The 25000-nt window shown below is 48.7% G+C and overlaps 1 protein-coding gene across 1 annotated transcript in view; it reads right to left on the minus strand.

Annotated features, from left to right (window-relative positions):
• The window catches only part of map3k10 (mitogen-activated protein kinase kinase kinase 10), a 35924-nt gene that overhangs the window by 1254 nt on the left and 9670 nt on the right, over nucleotides 1-25000 (minus strand). The window contains exons 2-12 of the mRNA XM_061217156.1: nucleotides 13318-13498; nucleotides 9626-9774; nucleotides 8921-9096; nucleotides 8362-8608; nucleotides 7201-7323; nucleotides 5660-5798; nucleotides 4043-4155; nucleotides 2890-3128; nucleotides 1889-2404; nucleotides 656-668; nucleotides 1-153 (exon numbers count right to left, since the gene is read on the minus strand). The exon at nucleotides 1-153 is cut by the window's left edge and continues 1254 nt beyond it. Coding sequence (XP_061073140.1) covers nucleotides 1-153; nucleotides 656-668; nucleotides 1889-2404; nucleotides 2890-3128; nucleotides 4043-4155; nucleotides 5660-5798; nucleotides 7201-7323; nucleotides 8362-8608; nucleotides 8921-9096; nucleotides 9626-9774; nucleotides 13318-13498 — 2049 coding nt within the window. The remainder of the gene's footprint in view (nucleotides 154-655; nucleotides 669-1888; nucleotides 2405-2889; nucleotides 3129-4042; nucleotides 4156-5659; nucleotides 5799-7200; nucleotides 7324-8361; nucleotides 8609-8920; nucleotides 9097-9625; nucleotides 9775-13317; nucleotides 13499-25000) is intronic.

Raw genomic sequence — 25000 nt, forward strand, 5'->3', positions numbered from 1 at the left:
CGAACTCCAGCGTCTTGGGCCGCTCCAGGGTGCCCCCCGAGGCCGGGCCGTCCCGCTCGGGGGGGGGCGGGGGGAGAGCCTTGCGGCGGTGCGCCGGCGGGAAGAGGGTGGAGGGGTCGGGCAGGCGTGGGATCTCCAGCGCGTCCCGGGAACCTGCGGGTAACGGGAGAGGCTGGGTTACCGACCCGAGAGCAGACCGGCAGTGCTGAGGTTCGGCCCACAGCAGAGGCCCCACATTTTGGGAAACTGAGAATGTCTGCAGGTATACCTTTTCTATTGGTGCCAGTGCTGTTGACTTACTTAAGTTATGGTTATGGGTATGCACTTTGTTGTATGTCGCTCTGGATAAGAGCGTCTGCCAAATGCCAATAATGTAATGTAATGTAAAAGTTACTTAAGCAGAAATTACTTGCGCAAATACCAGTCTCAAAAATAATAACCTGTAAACCTGTGTTTACAATGATATTACATTTGCCTTTAGCAGGCACTCTCCAGCCAGAGTCCTTTACATTTAAGTGTCATTTTTTGGACAGAAAATGACTTTATCCAGGTGTATTCCCACTCTAGCAAATGCTGTTGCAGTGCCTTCCTCGAAGGGTCCAACAGCATTGAAATTATCCCCTGCTCTGCCACATGACAGGGTTTGTACATGCACCTTTACTGCGTGTCTGGCCCAGCTGGCAACAATACTAACTTCCTTCAACACTGTATATATATTCAGTGTGACTTAATTACATTGAAAAAATTGTGTCGTTAAACAATTTGTTACCTAGCAACCTTAACAAGCACATTGCCAGTTTGGTACCTGGATGAGTACAGGAGCATATTAGTCAACGACAAGCAGTCTTCCATTCGGCCTACATGATCTAAAGGAATTCTGGGAAATGGAGTATCTAGGAATACAGATGTCTCAACAGTATTTTTGTTCATAAATCTGCAGTCTTTTGTTGTTCTTGCAGGAATATCGTCCTGAAGACTTGATGTTATTTCTAGCTCATCAAAGACTGAAGCGCAGTTAATTTATTAGGTCGACTCTTGTCTCTATGTGTTAGAGTCAGTGATAAATACTTGGCTTGGAGCACCTCTGGGCTTTTTGTTGGAAAGGATTATGGGCGTGAGAGTGCCAGTTGTTGTTGTCACTGAGGGCGGAACACTTTTCTGATTTGGCCCGTGTTCCATGTTTCTGGAGCTTGGAGACAAAGCAACTTGGCCCTGTTCGCAGGAACAGTCGTGCATGTCCGTTGAGCAAGTAAAGCAATTTTAAAAGCTAAACTGTTGCTCTATTTATACAGACTAACAGATTAGAATTCCTGCAGGTCACTGACCATTTTATAAGAAATACCTCCAATTTCACCAAAATATTTTGGAAAATGAATATTTTGAAATCCTAAATGTGTTCTTTTATACTAACACACACACAAAAAATAAACATATATATACATATATATATATAATAAAGTCTAGGGTGCCTAAGACTTCTGCACAGCGCTGTATTGGACCCTGTATTGTACTGTATTGGCCCCTGTATTGGACCCTGTATTGTACTGTACTGGCCCCTGTATTGTACTGTATTGGCCCCTGTATTGTACTGTACTGGCCCCTGTATTGTACTGTATTGTACTGTACTGTATTGGCCCCTGTATTGTACTGTACTGGCCCCTGTATTGTACTGTATTTTACTGTATTGGCCCCTGTATGGTTCTGTATTGTACTGTATTGTACTGTATTGGCCCCTGTATTGTACTGTATTGTACTGTATTGTACTGTATGGTTCTGTATTGTACAGTATTGTACTGTATTGTACTGTACTGGCCTCTGTATTGTACTGTATTGTACTGTACTGGCCCGGCGCTGAGGGCGGCTGCCCTGTACCTGTAGGTGCAGCCGCGGGGCCGGGGCTGGGGGTGAGGGGCACGCTGCCGTCGGAGGGGGTGCGGCGGTGGCCCAGGGTCTGGGCGCGGGGTCGGATGGCGCCGTCGGACGGCGTGCGGCGGTGGCCGCGGTTGAGGGCGAGCGCGGCGGACACGTGCGTGGGCGTCAGCGACTGGTTGGGCTCGCGCTTGAAGCTCTCGGCCCGCAGGTCCAGCAGGGGGTTGAGGGCGGGGCCGGGGGAGGGGGTGGGGCCGGGGGCGGGGCCGGCCGGGGTCAGGAAGGGGTCGTCGGGGTCGGAGGGCAGCAGGGACTTGGTGGAGTTGCAGTCGGACAGCGAGGACAGCGAGAGCAGGGTGACGGAGGGGGAGGGGTCCAGGTTGGGCAGGGTGGACTCGTGCCGCCCGTGGGACAGCGAGAGCGACAGGGTGCGGCTCGGGGGGGAGGTGCTTCGGCGGAAGCGCCCCGCCCGCTGGAACAGCCCCTCCTTCTTCTTACGCTGCTCCTCCTTCTGCTCCTCCCCATCCTGGCACACCTGCACACATGCACCCAGGGTCAAACCCCCCTCTACACATGTACCCAGGGTCACCAGGGTCAAACCCCCCTCTACACACCTGCCCTCCCTCTCATCTTCCTCTCCCTCTACACCCCTGCACTGCCTCTCGTCTTCCTCTTCCTCTTCCTCTCCCTCTACATGCACATTCTCGTTCTGTCCCTCCTTTCCCCAGTCTCTCTCTCCCTGGTTCTCCCTCATTCTCCCTGGTTCTCCCTCTCCCCTGCGCTCTCCCTCTTTCCCCCGTCTCTCTCTCCCTGGTTCTCCCTCATTCCCCCATCTTTCTCTCTCTCATTCCCCCCGTCTCTCTCTCCCTGGTTCTCCCTCTTTCCCCCAGTCTCTCTCTCCCCTGCGCTCTCCCTCTTTCCCCCCGTCTCTCTCTCCCTGGTTCTCCCTCATTCTCCCTGGTTCTCCCTCTCCCCTGCGCTCTCCCTCCCTCCCGCAGGCTGGTGTCTCTGGGGCAGTACCTGCAGGCGGCCCAGCTGGGCCAGGTCCTGCCCCAGGCCCACGGAGGCCAGCAGGGCGGCGCAGCCCAGCAGGACCAGGTCGCTCTTCTTCCGCTGGCCCCCGCGGCGGGTCGAATCCGGGGGCCCCGTCCCGGGCCCCACCCCCACCCAGGAGGCCCCGCCCTCCTCCAGGGCGCCGTTGCTGTCCGTCTCCGAGGGCTGCTGGGACCCGGGGGAGTCCTGGGACTCGGAGTGCTCCTCTGGGGGGGGGGGAGAGGGGAGGGGCGCCGGTGAGTCAGGGTCTACCGCCCCAAACACGGGCGTCAGACCATCCATGTCCAACCCCCAGCCCTGGAGAGGCCCAGGGCTCGTCTTGCCACGCCGCACAGTTAGCTGGCCTCACAGAGGAGGACACTGAAAGCAGGCGGCCCTGCGGTCTCTCCAGGACCGGGGCTGGAGGAGCACTGCGACGGAAAATTTGCCGTTTCACCATGTCAATTACTGTTTGGCAGAAACTGAGTGAGGGTGAGGGAGTGAAGGTGAGTGAGGCTCTAATTCATACGCTGCAACATTCATTATTATTGCTGTTTGCCAATCTGGCCCAAACACAGTCGTATTTATGATTCCAGACACGACACGACGATTGTGGGCCTCTAGATTGTGCACAGCAGCATGATTATTTATAGTGCTACGCCTTTCCCCCTCCTTCTGCTGTTACGTCTCCACTGCTCCTGTTCTCCTCCCCTTTCAGGAAGTGGCAGCCGTGAGGAGGTCGTTAGCGAGAGGAGGCTCACCTGGGTGGCGGGATTGAAGCTCCTACTTAACCAGCTGGCTCAGTCTCTTTCAGGCTCTCTCAGCTCCCACATGCGCTGCGTTGTTTGTTTGTTTGTTTGTTTGTTGGTTTGAATTATCAGTTGTTACTCTTTTGTTGTTCACACACCCAGGCATTTACAGACGTCACTGATTTCTACTGATTGCATTTCATTTATGTTACTTATTGTTGTTATTTTTAAGTTAATAGGTCCTTTTTCTTTATATTGACCACCCGTGTATGTTCTCCCTCCCTGACTGTTTGTATGAACCATGAGTGAGATCAAGACAATAGCCTGCTTACTTATTGATTGACATGGATGAATGAATAAAGAATCTGTAGACAGGAAAGGCGCCATCTTACCCATTTCATTGAGGCTGGCGAAACCTCCGCTCATGGGGATGTGTTTGGGGGACTTGCCCAAATTTGGGGCGCTGGAGGACCACTGCTTACACCCTTCGCCAAGAGACTTCAGCCTGAAACGGAGATGCTCAGGGTGAGTCGTGCCTCTCGCAACAGACAATGACCCAGGAACAGCTCACCAGTAGCAGTCCTGGTCAGTGAGCATTGCATGTGAAAAGCCAAGGCTGATCCAGGATCAGTGCTAGCAGAGACATGGACCTGTTGAATGAGAAATGTCTGCATTTATTGCTTAGTTCACTAATAAGGCCGTATATGTCATACTGTGTTGAGGTTTGGGGGAATGTTTATAAAACAAATATGAATCCTATAATCAAACTCCAGAAAAGAGCTATGAGAATAATAAATAAAGCTTGTTACCGTGAACCGACGAATCCATTATTCATAAGTTCCCATACATTAACATTTTTAGATATTGTGTATTCAAAAACATTGGAAATACTTTTTTGAGCTAGGAGTAAAAGCCTTCCAGTTTGTATTCAAGGATTTTTCAAATCAAGAGAAGGAAAATATAATTTCAGAGGGTTGTGTATCTTTGAAACATGTAAAGTGAGAACCACTGTAAAATGTAGATGTGCTTCAGTTCTGGGAGTCAAACTGTGGAATGGGCTTAGAGACAAGTTTAAATTGTGTAGCTCTCTGTTGAGTTTCAAAAAAGCCTTTAAATGTAAAATAATTAAGGATTACTCTTTGGAGAATTCATTTACCTTTTTTTTTACTACTGATATTCTGGGTTAATTGAATTTATGGATTGTTTAGGATAGGCAATAATAAGCCTTTGGCTTCTGCCTATTCCTTTTTTGGTCACTGACTGTGTGAATTCTATTGTGTGAAACAGACTGGTGTGAACATGCATGATGATGTTTTGTCTGTCATAAATTCACACAATCTGTTCAATTTGTTCCTTATAAAGTGTGACCAAAATAAACTCATAGTTCATAGGCATAGTCATAGGTTATTTGTGATGTTTCTCATACATGCTTAAACACCTTCCAAGCCAAGAAAAGACAGGAAAACATGAAACCAGCCTGGTTTGTCAAACTGAACATGTTCATTAAAATAGACTTTCCCTGACTGTGGCTTACAAATAATTACTCACCCGCACTCTACCCCCCAATCTTCAAATGTAATGACTGTGTTAATCGATAACAGTACAGTAAGTAGGTTATTGATAACATCAGGAGAAAACGGCCTGTAGCGTAGTGGTCAAGGTACATGACTGGGACCCACAAGGTTGGGGGTTCGATCCCTGGACTAGCCACAATAAGATCCGCTGAGCCGTTGGGCCGTTGGGCCCTTAACCCTGCATTGCTCCAGGGGAGGATTGTCTCCTGCTTAGTCTAATCAACTGTATGTTGCCCTGGATAAGAGCGCCTGCCAAATGTCATTAAGGTAAGATGTTCATGAAAATAGACTTTCCTTGACTGTGGCTTACAAATAATTACTCACACGCACTGTACCCCGCAAATCTTAAAATGTAATGACTGTGTTAATCGATATTAGTAACATAAGTAGGTTATTGATAACATTAGGTGAGTGTTGTATTTTAAAATGGCCGACCTGTCCTCTCCGCCCAGCCGCTCTCTCTGATGGGTGGAACTGGGGCCCCAGGTGCGACCTTTCTTCTTATTGGCCGCCAGGTCCTCCTTTTTGCACACGGCACTGCGACCCCAGGTCTTACTGCCATCACTGGGCGTCACTGTACAACAGAGGTCAGTGTTAGTGTGCACACCTATGCACGCACGCACGCACACACACTCTCAGTACACAGTAGGCCTGACACAACACGCTATTTACTGCACAGGCAAAACATGCATCTGTACCTGTGACCCGGTATTAGTGCCATAGGCTCAGTGTTTCTCTGTTCGAGTTTTAGAGCATGCCTAGGTGCCTGGGCTTCAGTGCTCCAGTAGTAACGCCCCAGTGTTAGTGTCCTTCCGGCCCTGGTCTCAGAGTTTCAGTCTGCCAGTCCTCTGTGTATCTGTGCCCAGTGTCAGTGCTTCCCTGAGTCTCAGTGTGTATCTGTGCCCAGTGTCAGTGCTTCCCTGAGTCTCAGTGTGTATCTGTGCCCAGTGTCAGTGCTTCCCTGAGTCTCAGTGTGTATCTGTGCCCAGTGTCAGTGCTTCCCTGAGTCTCAGTGTGTATCTGTGCCCAGTGTCAGTGCTTCCCTGAGTCTCAGTGTGTATCTGTGCCCAGTGTCAGTGCTTCCCTGAGTCTCAGTGTGTATCTGTGCCCAGTGTCAGTGCTTCCCTGAGTCTCAGTGTGTATCTGTGCCCAGTGTCAGTGCTTCCCTGAGTCTCAGTGTGTATCTGTGCCCAGTGTCAGTGCTTCCCTGAGTCTCAGTGTGTATTTGTGTCCAGTGTCAGTGCTTCCCTGAGTCTCAGTGTGTATCTGTGTCCAGTGTCAGTGCTTCCCTGAGTCTCAGTGTGTATCTGTGTCCAGTGTCAGTGCTTCCCTGAGTCTCAGTGTGTATCTGTGCCCAGTGGCAGTGCTTCCCTGAGTCTCAGTGTGTATCTGTGTCCAGTGTCAGTGCTTCCCTGAGTCTCAGTGTGTATCTGTGTCCAGTGTTTATCTGTATCTCTGTGCTGTACCTGATTACTCTTTGTGTCCTAAACAATCCTAAACTGCCCCACACACCGACACACTGTGTATGAAACAGCCCCCTGCCCCACACACAGACTCACAGCGTATGAAACTGCCCCACACACAGACTCACAGCATATGAAACTGCCCCACACACAGACTCACAGTGTATGAAAACTGCCCCACACACAGACTCACAGCGTATGAAACTGCCCCACACACAGACTCACAGCGTATGAAACTGCCCCACACACAGACTCACAGCGTATGAAACTGCCCCACACACAGACTCGCAGCGTATGAAACTGCCCCACACACAGACTCGCAGTGTATGAAACTGCCCCACACACAGACTCGCAGCGTATGAAACTGCCCCACACACAGACTCACAGCGTATGAAACTGCCCCACACACAGACTCACAGCGTATGAAACTGCCCCACACACAGACTCACAGCGTATGAAACTGCCCCACACACAGACTCACAGCGTATGAAACTGCCCCACACACAGACTCACAGCGTATGGCCCTCAGTCGGGGAATGATCCCTGGGCTGGCGGGCGGGGTGGTGATCTCGCTGCCCTGCGGTTTCCTCTTGTCCACGCTGGGGGAAGCCTGCACTGTGATCTTATGCTCAAAGCCTGCAGGGAGGGGGGGAGGGGGGGGGGTGTAATCAGCTCCATATCAGTAATAATGAAAGCTTTCAGCGGCTCATCCAGCTGAGGCACTGCTCCCGTGTGTAGACTGTGTCCTGCCTTACTGCAGGTCGACGGGGGGGCTCCCGAATCCTGCCGCCGGGCTGCTCGTCGAGTGTCTGTGAGACTGCTGCCAGCTGACATCACGCGCTTCAGAGAGAGAGCGCATGCCGTCTCCCGACACGGGAGGATGACGGGTGTGATGAGGCAGCAGTGTGAGCGTTACCGGTTGCTAATACAGGGCAAGGGTGTCCAATCTTATCCGAAAAAGAACGGGTGTCGGTGCAGGTGTTCCATCTTAGCCCAGCCATTTAGGCATTCTGCATATTAAAAGCCCACCCAGTAATTTTGGTTGCCAATCAATGAAAATTACACGGACCGTGGCACTTGAGACATCTTGCTCTGGAATTTTAGTAGCCTGGGCAACCACTCTGCCTTTGTTACTGTTGTAGTTCAGATAAGGCCGGTGTGGTAATGACAGGTACATCTGAGGTCGATAGGCATGGTTTATTTGGAAAATGTTAACTAACTATTCCTTTTGATATCTTAACTGACGAGTTAGCGATGAGTTTGTTACCATGGTGCTGAACTGTGCAAGGACTACAGTGCTGATATCAAAAACAAAGAAGAAGAATGAAATGCAGAAGATGAACAAGGAAGTAGTGTCGGTCCAACACTTATTATAAATATTATAAATATTTGATTTTTATCTGGAGAATAATTCTATAGTACCCTATGTTTTTGCTCATTGTAAGCTATTTTATTAGCAACCAAAATTCTGAGTGGGCCTTAAGGGCCTTGATTGAAGACTTATTAAATCAACTGGTATCTTAGCGCTGGACTGAAACACAAACCTGCACTCCCATGCCCCCTTTTGGATAAGATTGGACACCCCTGCCTTACAACATAAACAGCCATAAAACACAATCACTGGTTCGAAAAACAAGTCAGTTCCCCCACTGTGCAGTTCCCTCCTCCACCCACCAGAGGGCAGGCTGATGCGGTTGCTGTCGCGGCCCAGCTTGAGCAGCCTGCTCTTCTTGAAGTGGCCCTTGCGCTTCTTGACGCGCGGCTTCTCCTGGTACATCTGGTGGATGATGATGTTGAGCTCGCGCTCCACGATGTCGATCTCCCGCTCAGCCAGCTCCTGCTCCCTGCGGCGGAGCTGCTCCTCCTGCTCCCGCTGCTCCTCCGCCGCCCGCGCCAGCGCCTCCTCCCAGGACCTCAGCTCCTGCAGGGGAGGGGCGGATTCAGACAAAGGAAAAGATAGTGATATTTGTGTAGTTTTTTTTGTAGTTGTATAGAAAGTGCTTTAGTGCAAAGATCACACCAACAGACACACAACAGAAGTATATTAGATGTGCTAAAACCTGGTCCCAAGACATTTATGGTCTACGGAGTATAAGGGAAAATGAAGGTGGTAATTATCTTAATTCAGACGGAATTTGGGAAGAAATTTAAGTTTCCAGTCTTTTAGCCCACCGGAGACCAACAGGTTCACCGGCACTTAGTGAGGACCCCACAACCCTCCACCCCCTCCGACCTTCTCCTTGGCCCGCAACTCGTCGAACATCTGCTGAATCTCCATGCGCCAGTCCTCCTGCAGCAGGTGGAAGGACTCCAGGGGCATCTGGAACATGGCCGACTGCTCAATGGCTTGCAGCCGCTTCAGGATGCTGTCAAAAGTGGGCCGTCCGTGCGGGTTGGGGCACCAGCACTCTGAGACCACGGGGGGAGGGGGAGGGGGGCGGGGGGAGATGAAATGGATGTCAAGATTAGTGGCAGCGCTTGTCTTTGTCTGGAGAGAGCGGCACGGTCGTTCAGTGCGAAGGGGACGTTTTAGAACTTAAAGAAGTTCATGTCTGCCCCCCTCGTTTTCGCCACTTGCTTATATAAGTGACGAGACAAAAAACGAAAAGCCACACAGCTCCTGAAGTAATACAGAAAACAAGACTTTTTCAAGTCTGCTCAAGAGTTTCTTGAGTCGGTCAGCCAGGGTTGAGTCGGTACAATTCTGACCTGAGTCGGTACAATTCTGACCTGAGTCTGCACATCTTCCGTTTTTTTTTAAACAGTCAAGTGTCGTGGATGAATGCCTGTTGCCGTGTAGGCAGCACAGTAGAATAAATGCTCCTGGAGATTAAAGGCCCAGGGCTCAGGGCTGGGTCTCGGGGGGGGGGGATGTGATGTTTATAGGCTGAAAGAGGCCTCAGGACTGTTTCCAGGGCGGCAGGCTGGGGGGTCGTACCTTCCAGCAGGCGAGCGAAGGGCTCGGGGCAGGTGGACGGGATGGGCAGGGTCAGCTTGCTCATGGCCACGCCGTACGCCACCGCCAGGGCGTCGATCTCCCGGTACGGCACCTCGCCCGTCAGCAGCTCCCATAGCAACACGCCGAAACTGCGTTGGGAGGAGGGAGGGAAACGGGGGAGGGGCTTAGATTCGGGGGGCCTTAGATACCTCGATGGGCGTGAGCGTGAGTGTGAGCCTGCTGATCGGGTCCCAGAGTGTGGCTCTGGGTTGCTGGAGCGCGAAGCTGGGCTCCTTGTGTTCTGCTCAGGGCCTTTAGGGAGAAACACACACACTTACACACTCACACTCACATTCACACACACACACACACACACACACACACACACTCACACACACACACACACTCACACTCACACACACACACACTCACACTCACACACACACTCACACTCACACACACACTCACACACACACACACACTCTCACACACTCACACTCACACTCATACACACACACACACACACACACACACACACACACACACTCACACACACACACACACTCACACTCACACACACACTCACACACATGCGCACACCTACAGCATGGGGCACCGCTCAACACAAAGCACACCCGGGAAACCCTGATGGCCGACGCGTGGCGTGCGCCCAGAGCCGATGCAGCGCGTAGCCTTGTGTAACCAAACCCTCGCACCGTGCGCCATCTGCCCTCTCTGGCTGAGGCCCTGGCCTCCCAGATGGCCTATGTCACCGACGTCACCTACCCTGTTTCCCTGCGCTGCGCCACATTTAAAGTGTGCATACGTCCCGCATTCGTCCTGCTCTCTGGACGTCATTCGGCTTCGTTCATTTTTATGTCACGAGGAATGGTGCAGGAACAGTCTGAGAACCGTGTAAAAAAAGATGTGGGGTGGACATTTATCCGGAAAGATGGCAATGTTCAATGGAGGTGCCATTTTAAATGACATTTGAAACGTCTAGAACATTATGTAGGTATACAGTATCTCCGTGATTAAATTATACCCATCATCAGCAGATGCCACCAATATGGTTATATTATGAGATACCTGGAATGGTTTTGTGTGACTTTGACAGAACTATTTTGGAACAGTGGATATAAGTATTTTTGGAGAAAGTGTGGAGAGTTCTCTGCTTGGGTCTGTAAGCTCTGGCTCTATTCAGGAGCTCCCTTCATTATAAAATATCCCAAACTAACCTCCACTTAAAGGTACAATAAGTAATTTTGGACTTCTAATGGTCAAGAGAGGAATTGCAGCAACAAACCCCTTCAAACCACAACACTGTTTATCCCACCCCTTCTCTGTGAACGCGCTGAAGTTGAAACGCCATTGGCTGTGGCAATTAGAACCAATTTTCAACCAATGAGCTTGAATTATTGTACAGCTGTAGATGTTTTGGTACAGAGTGTCGGCCTGTGAACTGTATATTTTGTAACCTGAATTTAAGGACTATAAACACAGGCAGAGGGCGAGTCAACATGTCAGTGAGCCTTTTTCAATGATAGGAATGGATTTACAATGGTCTTGTAACAATATTGTAACACAAAAATCTTACCTATTGTCCCTTTAACACTAAAATTCCTGTGCTTTACAAAGGTGCTACAACTGCAGTTTCATGAAATAATCCACCTTTCTTTCAGAATTTATTACAATATGTGCGTTACAATACAAAGGTCAAATTTGGAATGAGATATCAGCGATACGCTGCACTGCATTATATCGAGTTGATTTAATAATCTTGAATGGGAGGTGGCCTGGTGAACAAGAATGCGTTATGAATCAGTCGGTTGCAAGTACTGGTGCCCTTTGGAATTGATATAAGCTGCAGTGATACTGTGTGGTGCCAGGAAGGGAAATTATGGCGATGTCCACCAGGTGGCAGCACTGGCCCTTCATGCAGGTATGGCCACAGCCGTGATTCATTGCAATCACCGTAGCTGAGGCCAATGACCTCATTATTGGCCTACACACAAGAGGCCTGCTGCCTGTTGCACCAGTATAACATAAGTTCGAACAAAGGCTAGTAAATTTAAGATACAACTTGTAAAATGTACACCTCATCCCTACTAGGTGTAAAGTCATTCTTAAAACAGTTGTTGACATAGCGCATTGATTTGAAAGACTGGGAAACTTGTTGGAGGAGATTCTGTGATATAAGCTAGCAGTGGAATAATTATTATTTTTTTTTTGTAGCGTAGTGGTTAAGGTAAATGACTGGGACACGTAAGGTCGGTGGCTCTAATCCCGGTATAGCCACAATAAGATCCGCACAGCCGTCGGGCCCTTGAGCAAGGCCCATTAACCCTGCATTGCTCCAGGGGAGGATTGTCTCCTGCTTCGTCTAATCAACTGTACGTTGCTCTGGATAATAATGTAAAGTAATGTAATGTAATGGTATACAGAAAATAACCAACCTTATCTCCAAGTACAGGGATAAATTAGTCTGTAAATTATAAGAGGTTATAATAAGAAAAACGTTCACCAGCTGGAATAGTTGGTAGTCCACAGGCTGTAGGCAGCCGTTCAGATAGAATAATTCCGCCATCATATTACTTGACACTTGACATTAGAAGGGTGCCAGACACAAATAGAGATTTTTTTTTTTTTTTAAAGGTAAGTCTGAAGTCACATTAGTCTGAATACAGAAACATCACTGTATGCGACAGTGTTTTGGCTTAGGGTCAATTTAGCTAAGATATGCTAGCGTAAGTATGAATTGTGCAACCGAACAAGGACAAAATTAGTTTTAAACTAACTAGTTACAGCATGACATTTAGTGAGGGCTTTACACCCCTAACTTGCAATCAAACTTATGTTATACTGGTGTAACAGGCTGCTGGTTTTCAGGCCTGAGGGAAGACATTCTTGACACTGATTGGAGGAGGGAAGACATTCTTGACACTGATTGGAGGAGGGAAGACATTCTTGACACTGATTGGAGGAGGGAAGACATTCTTGACACTGATTGGAGGAGGGAAAACTGCTGGTTTCTGTTGCATTTGTACTTTTTGTTAATACCTTTTGCTCTCCTTTTCCCCACTGATTTTTTGGTCATCACAATTGTTGATTCTGGTTATTTTATGTTTGAAGGATTTCTATTGATTGTTTCAGTCTTTAAGTTAATAAACGGCTTTAAGCCAACCCCATTGTTGTTTTCTTCCTGTGTTCACCATGTGAGCAGTGGCCACCCCTAGCCCCGCCTCACAACTGTATAACAGTAAAAGCATAAAAAATAGAATTAATGCAAGCACTTGCATGACAATATATTTATCATAACATTATTTCCTCCAGCGACATCATTATTCTGTTGTGTCTGCTTGTGTTTCAACATATTTTATATATGAGTCACTGGCTGTTCTGTGCTCTTGTGTTGTCTTTACACCTTACCTGATAATAACTGACAACATCAGTTGATTGTAGCACTTGCTACTGGCTCTAACAGTGTTAATTGTCCTTTCCCTCAGTGCTTAATACTGCTTTCACTTCTGCGTTTCGCATTGTTAGTTCCTCAGGATGTGAGCGCCCACTGAATGAATATCCCTAAAAATACGTTTTTACCATCAGCGCCTTGTAAATCCCTACAGATAATGGCGTCTGCCAAAGAAGCGGTGTTATCGGTGCCGTGTCTGTGTCTGTCAGCCTGCGCCCACCTCCAGACGTCGCTGCTCTTGGAGAAGAGGGACAGCTTGATGACCTCCGGCGCCATCCAGGCGTAGGTTCCCGCCGCGCTCATCTTGGTGGTGCGGTGCCACTCCCGGGCCAGCCCAAAGTCCGTGATCTTCAGCGTCCTCCAGCATGAGTCCTCCCTGTCCGCCTGCTCCAGGATCAGAACTGGGGAGGGGGTCGGGGGGGTTGGGGGGGTCGGGGGGGGGGGGGGGAACGACAGAAAGAGTGTTGTCAAATATTTTTTAAAGTACAATTTATTTTTTTCCATTTGGAACACTGGGCAGGACACTATTCCTATCGGATGTGAGCATGTGACACTTCTGCTAACTTCCTAAGCCCCACCTGGGGACAACTGCTCTGAACCAGGGGTGCAGGGGCACCCACTCAGGCTCAAAGGCAACCAGGCAACCCCCGTCATGTTAAAAATTCAAATATTTTTAAAAGGGGGGGGGGGGGGGTTCAGATTGTCAGATTGCAATAGCAGAAGGAAGGGAGGGTCATCAGACATTGCGATCAGGTTCAGGGGACATGGCCAGGGCCCCACAGCGCACACCGACATTACCGTCAACGGCCCCCGCGTACCGTGCAGGCTATGAACTCTGACAATGTGAGTTAAAATGTAGGGCCAGGAAGGAAAAGCCCCAGATGATTCACCTGCTCTGTCAGGACACGATAAGCATTTCTTATTATAGACGGGGCTGGGGAGCTCCTCCCTGTAATTAAGACCGGTTTGCACGTGCTAATCTCGGTAACATGCGCATTTGTCATCACAGAACACAAGACTGGCTGACCGAGCAAGGCAGGCCGGACTGGGACGGTGAACGAAACTAACCCTCTGGCACCTCTAGTGGCACTACACTGTTACTGCAGCAGCTGCTCATTGTAGTCAGTCATTGGGGCGTACGGTACATGCCGGTGATAAGGAAGCTCCTTCCTGTAGTATTCGCAGCGCTATTACTACTTCCTGGGGAAAAAACCAAAACAAACTCGAACCACACAAAGGAGTGATGGACACAAACGGCTATAATCATGATATGCATTGCCCTCCGTACTGTTATCCATACTGGGTACCTCCATAATCAAACAATTCATAGTCGTTTAAAGTACAGATTATCAGCTTTTATTAACCCTTTCTGTAGCACCCCTTTTTCGTAAGACAAGCTTGGAAATTACATACCCAAAATTAAATGGTTACTATTCTTGAGCCCTGTTGTCTACTGGCTAATCCTTGTCTCCTCTGAAAGGTAAAAGCATTGGGGGTTTGTTTTGAAAAAAATGTGACCCTAAAATTTTTTTTCCCAGTTTCTGGCTTTGTGGAAAAACTTTATTGAAATGGTGGGGGGGGGGGATGTATAAAAGCCATACAAAGTGCTGTAATTTTTACATGGTGCATGGTGAAACCTAAAAGAGTATAAAACGAATACCTTTTAAAAAGTTTGAGATGACATATCTAAAATTGTGGCGTGCAGAGTCAAACCAGGAAAACTATGAATTGGGACTTTGTCCCGATCGTTATGGAGGGCGCCGTATAATCACTGAGACAGAATCCACTCATGTGCAGCTGTCCACCACGCTGGTACTGGGCAGATCCTGACAGCGCTTTACGCTTCCCAGGGGAGGGAGACTGACTCTCTCAACAGCTGGCTTGTGTCAGTGGCAGAGAGCCTGTCTGGGCTGCCTGGTTGAGTTAGTGGAGAAGGAGTGCGTGGATTAGTCAGATGATGGATCCCACCGGGAGCCAATCAGATGAAGATCAGTGAACCTGCAGAAGTGTGAGATGAAATAACACTCGCCACGCGTATTCAGGTAAGGCGTAATTAGCCTGCGCGGAATGGTTTTTGACATTTATTCTCGATCACGTTCCTGGAGAACCGCAGTGTCTGCCGGTTTTTAGTTTCACCTTAAGATCAGCAACTGATTCAGACCCAAGAAAGCGGGTGATTTTGTTTTTCCTCTACTGTAGTACCAGGCATTAGGTGCTGACTGAGAAAGAAATTTCAGAATCATCTGTATATTTTTCAGCCTGCATTATTTTTTTTTCAATAGCGTAAATCACGCAAAGAGCAGTTTAATCAAACGCACTCACTGCGCTGTGATAAAATATTGATTACCTACCACTGTCAGGACAGCAGAATCCCTCCCCATATTTCGATGCAAACTAAAAACACACCTTTTCAAACTATACCTTAGTCCTCCCTCCTGGTTCCCCCCCTTTTCCGATATCCCTCTTGTCTAACCCTAAAAAAAATTTTTTTTAATTGCACTTACGATGACTGTCTTTTGGTTTAGAACAGCACTCCATGTGTATTTTACTAGTCATGGATTTGATGCTTTAACATGTGGAAGAACCCATGCACTTGTAAGTCGCTTTGGATTAAAAGCATCTGCCAAATGACTAAAATGTAAATGTAACTGTAAATGACTCCTTCCTGGGACGTGTGCCATTCTGGGCCTTGCGATATGAGATGAGTGATGGAGACAAACTGACGGTCACTAGTGTGAGAGAGAGTTTACTGATATCCTGAGGACGGTTTCTCTTCATGTAAGATATGTAAAGGAAAAATGGCAATCAGAAGCTGTGAATCAGAAGGTGAAAGCAGCAGCAAAAACACTTCAGACACCTCTCGACTTTTACGAGGACACGCTCAACGCCTCAAACGGCACTCAACGTTTACAAGGACAGGCTCAATGTTTTCACTCGGAGAAGGTCAAAGTCTTTGCAGTCACACAGAAAGCAAAGTCCAGAGATAATTTGCACTGTTTTATGCTTCAGACCAGTTATGAACTTGTGGTTGAACTAGCTAATCTCAGGATAAATGAAAGACCAATACCATATTTTTAATAGACCAAAATTAATTAATTAAATTAAGACAATATGAAACTATTTACAGTACACACTTAACTTTCAGACTTTTCTACTGCCAGACTTCTTACAAGGAACTATTGCCCTTCTAAACTCGTCAGTTTCACATCGTCCATGCAGGTAAGCAGAGGCCAAATAGTTTGGCAAATTTGGCACGCTGAATGGCTACACGTACAGTTTGTGCGGTGTAGCCACAATAAGATCCACACAGCCGTTGGGCCCTTGAGCAAGGCCCTTAACCCTGCATGGCTCCTGTACGTCACTCTGGATAAGAGCGTCTTCCAAATGCCAATAATGTAATGTAATGTAATGTAATGATTCTGGTGCCGGCACTTCCTGCCCGGTTTCCGCACTGGTGGACTGTGGACTGTGGGAAAGTTTGGAGTGTCAACAGGGCGGGGCAGGCTCAGGGGAGGGTGCGTGTTTTGGGGGAGGGGTGCGTGTTTGCCCTTATCACTGGGCATATGCAAAAGGGACACGGGAGTCCACAGCCAGGCTTTTGTTTGAACAAGGCCGCACTGTTTGGCTGGTGTCAGGTGAGTTTCAAAGCTGCCGGGCTGGGTCAGCCAGGAAAAAATGCTGCCCCCATACACAGCCACTCTGCCGCGACAGGAAGCGCCTCGCTCTCCGTTACTGACGGTGACATGAAAATAAATCACTACGGATCACGTCTCTTTATCGTTCCATTAAACAGCATCTGATTTTTTCCCGAGAAGTTCATTTGAACCGATTTTGTCCCCAAGCTGCTGTCTCAAGTCACACACACACACACAACATCACACAACATCACACAAGGAGTTCCTGAATGAATAATGAAGGTGTATCAAACTCTCTGGTTTGGCAGTAAGAGTAACTCTGGTTAGAGTAATAAGAAGTAGCACTTCTGTAGTAACTGAATTCTGTCCAAACGCAAGGTTTGGCTCCGGTCAGGACATATTATCTGCTCCAGGTGATATGTCAGGGAAACACAAGCCATGTTTACTCTGACCCACCCTGCAGTGACGGGCTGTTCTAACGCAGTCTAACCTGGCGCGTGTATCTCAGAGGGCTGCTGAGCCTGAAGTGTCCTCGGAAATGTGCTTTTGTGGCGACTACTACGCCCGCCTACACTGTGTGTGATCGTAAATTGTGGAGACAGGCAGAGCAAATTAGTGCGTTTCATCTCACTGAGGTATAACGGAGGGAGACATGCTGACTCCCGTGTGTTTCCGTTAGTCCCATTCCGAGAGACACCTCAACAACCAGAGGTAACAACAACAACCAGTGATAACCACAAGCAGTGATAACCACAAGCAGAGATAACAACAACCAGAGATAACAATGCTGCAGAGATATGACTCAGCATTTATTTTCAGGCGATAATATTTTATGGTTTGACGTGCGCAGGCTTGATCTTCCTCACGGTCAACCTCGGTTAATTTGCTGTAGAAACACCTTTGACTCAGGTCAGGGCGGCCTGTAGCGTAGTGGTTAAGGTACATGACTGGGACCCCCAAGGTCGGTGGCTAAGTCCCCCGGTGTAGCCACAATAAGATCCGCACAGCCGTGGGGCCCTTGAGCAAGGCCCTTTAACCCTGCAGTGCTCCAGGGGAGGATTGTCTCCTGCTTAGTATGTAGGTCTGGATAAGAGCGTCTGCCAAATGCCATTAATGTAATGTAATGTAATGGAACGGTAGAGCTGACCTTCAGCTAAGCCGTCACTGGAGTTGTGGCAGGCTATGTGCAGTGGCGTGTGCAGTGTCTTTGTGGTGACTTTGTTGACCTTAGCCAGCAGAGATACGTTTGTTTGTGTTTCATAGCCAGGTACTATTGCAGGACTGTGCTAGTGTACACACTGAGCTAGTGTAGTGTGCAGTTAGCCTGTAGGGCTTTTTATGCATACTTGCTTGAATTTTGTTTTTGGCATGAGATAAAAGCAAAAAACACCTGTCTCATCTAGACTCAATTTTTTTTTTGAGCTCTGTGCAATGAAAATCTGACTGTGTCTGTGTGTGTTTGCATTTGTGTTGGTGTGTGTATGCGACAGTGCTTGTGCTTGTACATGTGTCTGTGTGTGTGTCTGTGTGTGTGAGTGTGTGTGTGTGTGTGTGCGCATGTTTCAATGTCTGTGGAAAGAAGGCCATCATAATACACCATTGTTTTCCCTGTTTTCAGCGTTTCAGTCATTGGCACAGCTGCATGCGTGTGTGTACATAGGCGTGTGTGTACGTGTGCCTGTGTGTGTGTGTGAGTGTGTGTGTGTGTGTGTGTGTATGTGTGTGTGTGTGTGAGTGTGTGTGTGTGTATGTGTGTACGTGTGTGTCTGTGTGTGTGTGTGTCTGTGTGTGTGTGTGTGTATGTGTGTGTGTGTGTGTGTGTGTATGTATGTGTGTGTGTGTGTGTATGTGTGAGTGTGTGTGTGTATGTGTGTGTGTGTACGTGTGTATGTGTGAGTGTGTGTGTGTATGTGTGTGTGTGTGTGTGTATGTGTGTGTGTGTGTATGTGTGTGAGTGTGTGTGTGTGCGTATGTGTGTGAGTGAGTGTGTGTTTGTGTGTATGTGTGTGAGTGTGTGTGTGTTTGTGGGTGTGAGTGTGTGAGTGTGTGTGTGTGTGTGGGTGTGAGTTCTCTGCAGGGCCTTCCAGGGTCGAGCTCACTTAGCCAGGAGCTTACGTGAGACAGAGGCCCAGTGACCTTGGAGGCCTGTGTCACTAAAGCAGCTTGCGCACACACACACACACACACACACACACACACACACACACACACACACCTCACACACATAGTCACAGGGCTTTAATGTGCACAAGCACCTCATCCACTCACCTGATCTAGCCCTGCCCTGTCTCTCATCCGCTCCTCCTCTCCCTCTCACCTCGCATCTTATGGCAGACTGTCGCCTGACAGATCCTCTGCTGGTGTTGGTATTTGGAGTAGACTGGTTTCAAAATGTCAGACACTTTGCTGATATTCAGTGCATGCATTACATTCTATCTAGGTACAGTATATCTAAAAAATTCCCTTTTGCCCACAAAACAAGCAAAGGCAAAGATGATTTTGTTAATTAGGGTCTGTATAGAGTAAATGGCACGCCTTGTTTACATAGGGACTGGGGCATTCTCAAGAAATACGGACACGTTTTAGCGGGTGACCATTCTGCTTCCAGAATGAGGGTTCTACCCCGTATCTCCGCTCTTTGTCCACTGATTGTTTTGGGACCTGCAGCTCGTCCGAAAGGGAAAAAAAACTGTCAGAAAGAAGGATGTTTCCCCCTCTTTCCCGGGCTGAAGGGAAATAGAGCCTGTCGATGCGCTGTCTCCGTATCTCACAGTCTCTCCGCTCTGCGTCATCATATTTTCTCACATATTTCTCACTTATTACAGCCCAGCCTGCCCAGTGGGACAGCTCTCTCAGGCTGGAAAACCCTTTCATGCGCCCGGGTTTTTCATCACAGAAATGGGAGTCGAGTATCTTGCCCAAGGGGTCAATCTCCACACAGACCCCAACCACCACCCCCCCCCCCCCTGTGCCTAGCCCTGCGGTGCCTGAGATGACACTGCCATTGTGCTGGCCTGAACACGAGCCTCTGCTCTTACGGCAAGCACTCTTTACTTTATTCTGCTTTTTTTCTTTTCTCTCGCCGTGTACCGTTTTTAGCTTGCACTGCAGTAATGCAACGTTCTGTTTTACGGCAAACCAGAGTGAATAAACACACCCCAAGTGGACCATTCAACTTTGAAAAAATAAAAATAAAAAAGCCTTTCATTACATGCAACTACACCGGCATAGCTCATCCTATCGCTCCACCTGGTACTGGACGCTTGGCATTGGATGGCCTTCTTAACCTCTCTGTATTTTTGCACATGTGTCTTGAGCAGAGCATTTTAAATGAATGAGCAATGACAGCGAGACTTTAAAGTCCTCCTTATTGTTAGTACATCACATTACATTACATCACATTACATTAATGGCATTTGGCAGACGCTCTCATGCAGAGCGATGTACAGTTGATTAGACTAAGCAGGAGACAATCCTCCCTTGGAGCAATGCAGGGTTAAGGGCCTTGCTCATGGGCCCAACAGCTGTTGGATCTTATTGTGGCTAACCCGGGGATTGAACCAGCGACCTTGCGGGTCCCAGTCATGCACCATATCCACTACGCTACAGGCTGCCTAGTAGCGTTTAATATTTGTAGCAATGGGCATAGTTCCCTGTACACTGGTCACTTTCACCAGTAATAGCAGGGACATGCACACAGGGGTGGGTGGGGGGGTCACTGGGGGGCGCAGGTGCGGTTGAGAGGTATGTCGAGGTGCAGGCCTCAATGTTCAGCACTCGGACATCAGGTGGTTCCTGGGAAGATTCACACGACCACCGCAGCACAGAAAATACCCCTCTCCACCCCTGCCACCATCAACACCCCCTCCCACCATCACCACCCCCTCCCACCATCACCACCCCCTGCCACCATCACCACCCCCTGCCACCATCACCACCCCCTGCCACCATCACCACCCCCTCCCACCATCACCACCCCCTGCCACCATCACCACCCCCTGCCACCATCACCACCCCCTGCCACCATCACCACCCCCTCCCACCATCACCACCCCCTGCCACCATCACCACCCCCTGCCACCATCACCACCCCCTGCCACCATCACCACCCCCTGCCACCATCACCACCCCCTGCCACCATCACCACCCCCTCCCACCATCACCACCCCCTCCCACCATCACCACCCCCTGCCACCATCACCACCCCCTCCCACCATCACCACCCCCTCCCACCATCACCACCCCCTCCCACCATCACCACCCCCTGCCACCATCACCACCCCCTGCCACCATCACCACCCCCTGCCACCATCACCACCCCCTCCTACCATCACCACCCCCTCCTACCATCACCACCCCCTCCCACCATCACCACCCCCTGCCACCAAACTCTCTCTCGTCCCAACTCTCTACCATCGAGGAGTTGTCTGTGCGTATGTGTGTGTGTGTGTGGGAGAGAGAGAGTGAGAGAGAGAGAGAAGGGAGGAGAGGGAGAAGAGGACAGAGAAGAAACTAGAGACAGAATGGAGAGCAGAGATGGAAAGAAAGGGAGGACAATGTAGAAAATCTAAAAAAGGAGGGGAAATGGCATTGAGGGAGAGAGAGGCGGTTTGGTGGTGTGTTCCCAGTGATAACTCCTGCATCTGTCTCCCTCTCTGCCTGTAACTCTGTGATCAGCTGCTCTGGAGCAGGTCTCCCATCGATTGCCCCAGCACTAAAGGATCAGGGAAGGGACACTTGGGAGAAATCAATAAATCTTTCCAACCCTGCACATTTTACCCAAGACTTCAACGTGATTCTGTGATCCCACCTGCCATGTTTGAGTCGGTTTTCACGGCAGAGACGTCGATTTTCTTCAGCGTAGACAGTGTGGGCACTAGCGCTGACAGCTAGACAGTGGGCAGTCTTGTGCACCTATTCATAGCTGGCTGCTAGCCAGTTTTCTTACAGTGCTAATGAGACGTGTACATGTTTGAACAGGCTAATCAACCGATTCACCAAAAGGTGGTTCATAAAGACCATCAATTTGTTTTTCACATTTCCCCCAACAATGTGTGCTCATGTCTGCAGATTTTGGTGATGACCTCTCAGTTTTGCTTGATGAGTGGCATATTTATACCTCACATAGCTAGTGTAAAGGCCCAGATGAAGTCGATCGTGTCTCCAACCAGGTTACTCGGCTGTGGCCTCCAGTATGACCAGTATGTACTTTTTACTTGTTAAGGAATATTTGGTAATATCTGACACATAAAAATAAAATAAAAAGTGAAATTAAATATTTATCTGAAATAATGTTATATAAACCCTATGTGTGCACTATTGTACATATATTATTAGGTACTGTGCATTTTTCACATTTTACCCTTTATCAACAATTATGTTTCTTCACAAGAGCATTTTGGCATCATTCTTGTTGAAAGTTTCCCATTAAAATGAAAAATTCCACAGAGCTATTCATAATTGATATCAGAAACTCTTCCACGAGTTCAGTAAAGTTCATCCATCGCTGCTAACATAACAGAGATCCTCTTTGTTGGCCCTGGTATATCTCCCATTGTGCCAGTGGTTTGACTTATGAAATATAAACCTGCACTTTGATGTGGCATTTTTTTTATTTTTTGCATCAGGCTCCTAACTTATCTATCAAAGCAACATTCACATTGCTTTCCTGAAGCTGATCATATATCAAATTAATCATTATAAGTAAAATTATACACTCAGTGAGTTTATTAGGTAGACTTTGACTTATCTTTTCATCTTATTAAGTCTTCTGCAGCTGTAGCCTATCCACTTAAAGGTTTGCTGCGTTATGTGTTCAGAGATGCTCTTCTGCATACCACTGTCATCTGTGATTATTTGTGTTACTGTCACCTTCCTGTCAGCTTTGACCAGTCTGGCCATTCTCCTCTGATGTCTCTCATTAACAAGCCTTTTCTGTCTGCAGAACTGCTGCTCACTGGATTTATTTTGGCTTTTCGCACCATTCTCTGCAAACTCTATAGAGTTGTGCATGAAAATCCCAGGAGATGGTTGATGTGAACATTAACTGAAGCTCCTGACTCATATCTGCCTGAATTTATGCATTGCACTGCTGCCAAATGAGTGACTGATTAGATAATCATATGAATAAGGTGTACAGGTGTTGCTTATAAAGTGCTCAGTGAGTGTGTGATATTATCATAGCTTGCACCTTTCTTGTGCCATAGATTCTGCTCAGGCTATTTGGAATGCAAACCACCAGGTCCAGGAAATGTGCAGGAGCATTTGCCTGCACTGAATCCAGGGCACGGGATGACTGTGAGAGATATGCTTCTGACCATAACAGTGCTGGTAACGTCAATACACACGCATGTGTGAGCACATGCACGCATACACACACACACACCACGCACACACACACGTACACACATGCACACATGCGCACAAACACACACACACACACCACGCACACACGCACACACACACGCACGCACAGGCACATACATGCACGCATACACACACACACACACCACGCACACATGCGCACAAACACACACACACACGCACGCACACGCACATACATGCACACACGCACGCGCACGTACACACACACGCCTGCGCACACGGACACACGCACACACACAAACACGCACACGCATGCACACTCATGCATGCGCACACGTACACACGCACACACACAAACACGCACACGCACACACACGCATGCACGCAAACACGCACACGCAAACACAGCAGGGACACGACTTTGGCTGGTAAAAATGAATACATTCTAAAATAAATAATAAATAAGAGGTTCAGCTGACTATGATGAGGCTACTTTTTGAGCTAATGACATTCTCACGTAATCTACATAATCTACAGACACACTACCGCTCTGGTGCTGCGTCATCATATCAGCCATAGTCATCGCACGAGCCAGTGCTGATCATTTCAGCTGACACTGACACAACCCCAATATCATCATGCATCCATTCCCTATTATATACACACACACACACTCTCTCACACACACACACACACACACACACACAACAGCATTTATTAGTAAAACATACGTATTTGCCATTCCAGTGGCTTCAGTGACTACTGGATAGTTACTGGAGAAGCTCTGTTTCATTATCAGTCAACCTGCAGCATTTGGGTTGCAAACTGCTTCACCAGTGTCTACCTCACTAGTCACTACCCTAACCCCTTAATGCACTTACAAACACACTGTCTGGCATACACACACACACACACACACACACACTCTCTCTCGCACACACACACATGCACTCTCACACAGGTGCATGCATACACACATTTACACACACACACACACACACACACACACACACACACACAACATACTGTACGTTTTCACCTGAGGCCCCTATAAATCCGGTGCAACAGTATAGCAGGAGGTACCTGTCCCATTGCGCCAGTACCACTCCCTGCCTGAGATGAGCTTATGCCCACTGCACTCCCTCAAACAGCCCCACTGTGCAGTGAGTCACCGCTCTCCTTTCCCTAACCTCCCACCTCTCAGTGCCACACACGTCCTGCTAATCCATCTGTGCAGAGCCACTGATTTGCTTTACCACACGTGACCCCCACCCCCCCCTCCCTTCCTGAGACATTCAGGGCTGAGGACCCAGGCCAGGAACCCGGGACCAATCACCTCCGTCATAATGCACATGCTGATCTTTATTAGCCAATGACAGTTCGGACAGTTTGCACATTGATTGATTGGTAGAGATCACACTCCCCCCCCCCCCCCCCCCCCACACACACACGCACACGCACACACACACCTTCATAGTGGTGCTCTGGTGTGTGTGGTCGCGTGCTCCAGACGGGCACCATACAGCAGTACTGATAAAGCGCTCACAGCGTTCCTGAGACACTGTGGCAGTGCGGGGGGGGGGGGGGGGGGGTCTGTCCCTGCTGGTCCTGTGTGGGACGCCTGGTTTTCTGGATCCACCCCACGCCCTCTCACGCCCAGCTGGGCTTAAACACTGTGCCTCCTCCAGGGCACGCGCTGCGCCTCCGAGGCTGACCTGCCGAACAGGGTCATGCTGTGACGCGTTGACGTACGCGGCACAGATACGTGTTTGTGTGCGGCACACTGGCTAAATCTGCGACACTGCCTTGTCACACACTGCACGTTGTCTCTGCTCCCGGTCGTCACGGTGTGCCCGCGCGCTGCGCTGTTGTGTTGTGCGAGCGCAGGCGTGCGGTGGGTGCCACAGTACGACCTTGCATTGTGTAACACCCAGACATCGTATG

This window comes from Conger conger, chromosome 13 (genome assembly GCF_963514075.1).
Source record: "Conger conger chromosome 13, fConCon1.1, whole genome shotgun sequence".
Classification (NCBI taxonomy): domain Eukaryota; kingdom Metazoa; phylum Chordata; class Actinopteri; order Anguilliformes; family Congridae; genus Conger; species Conger conger.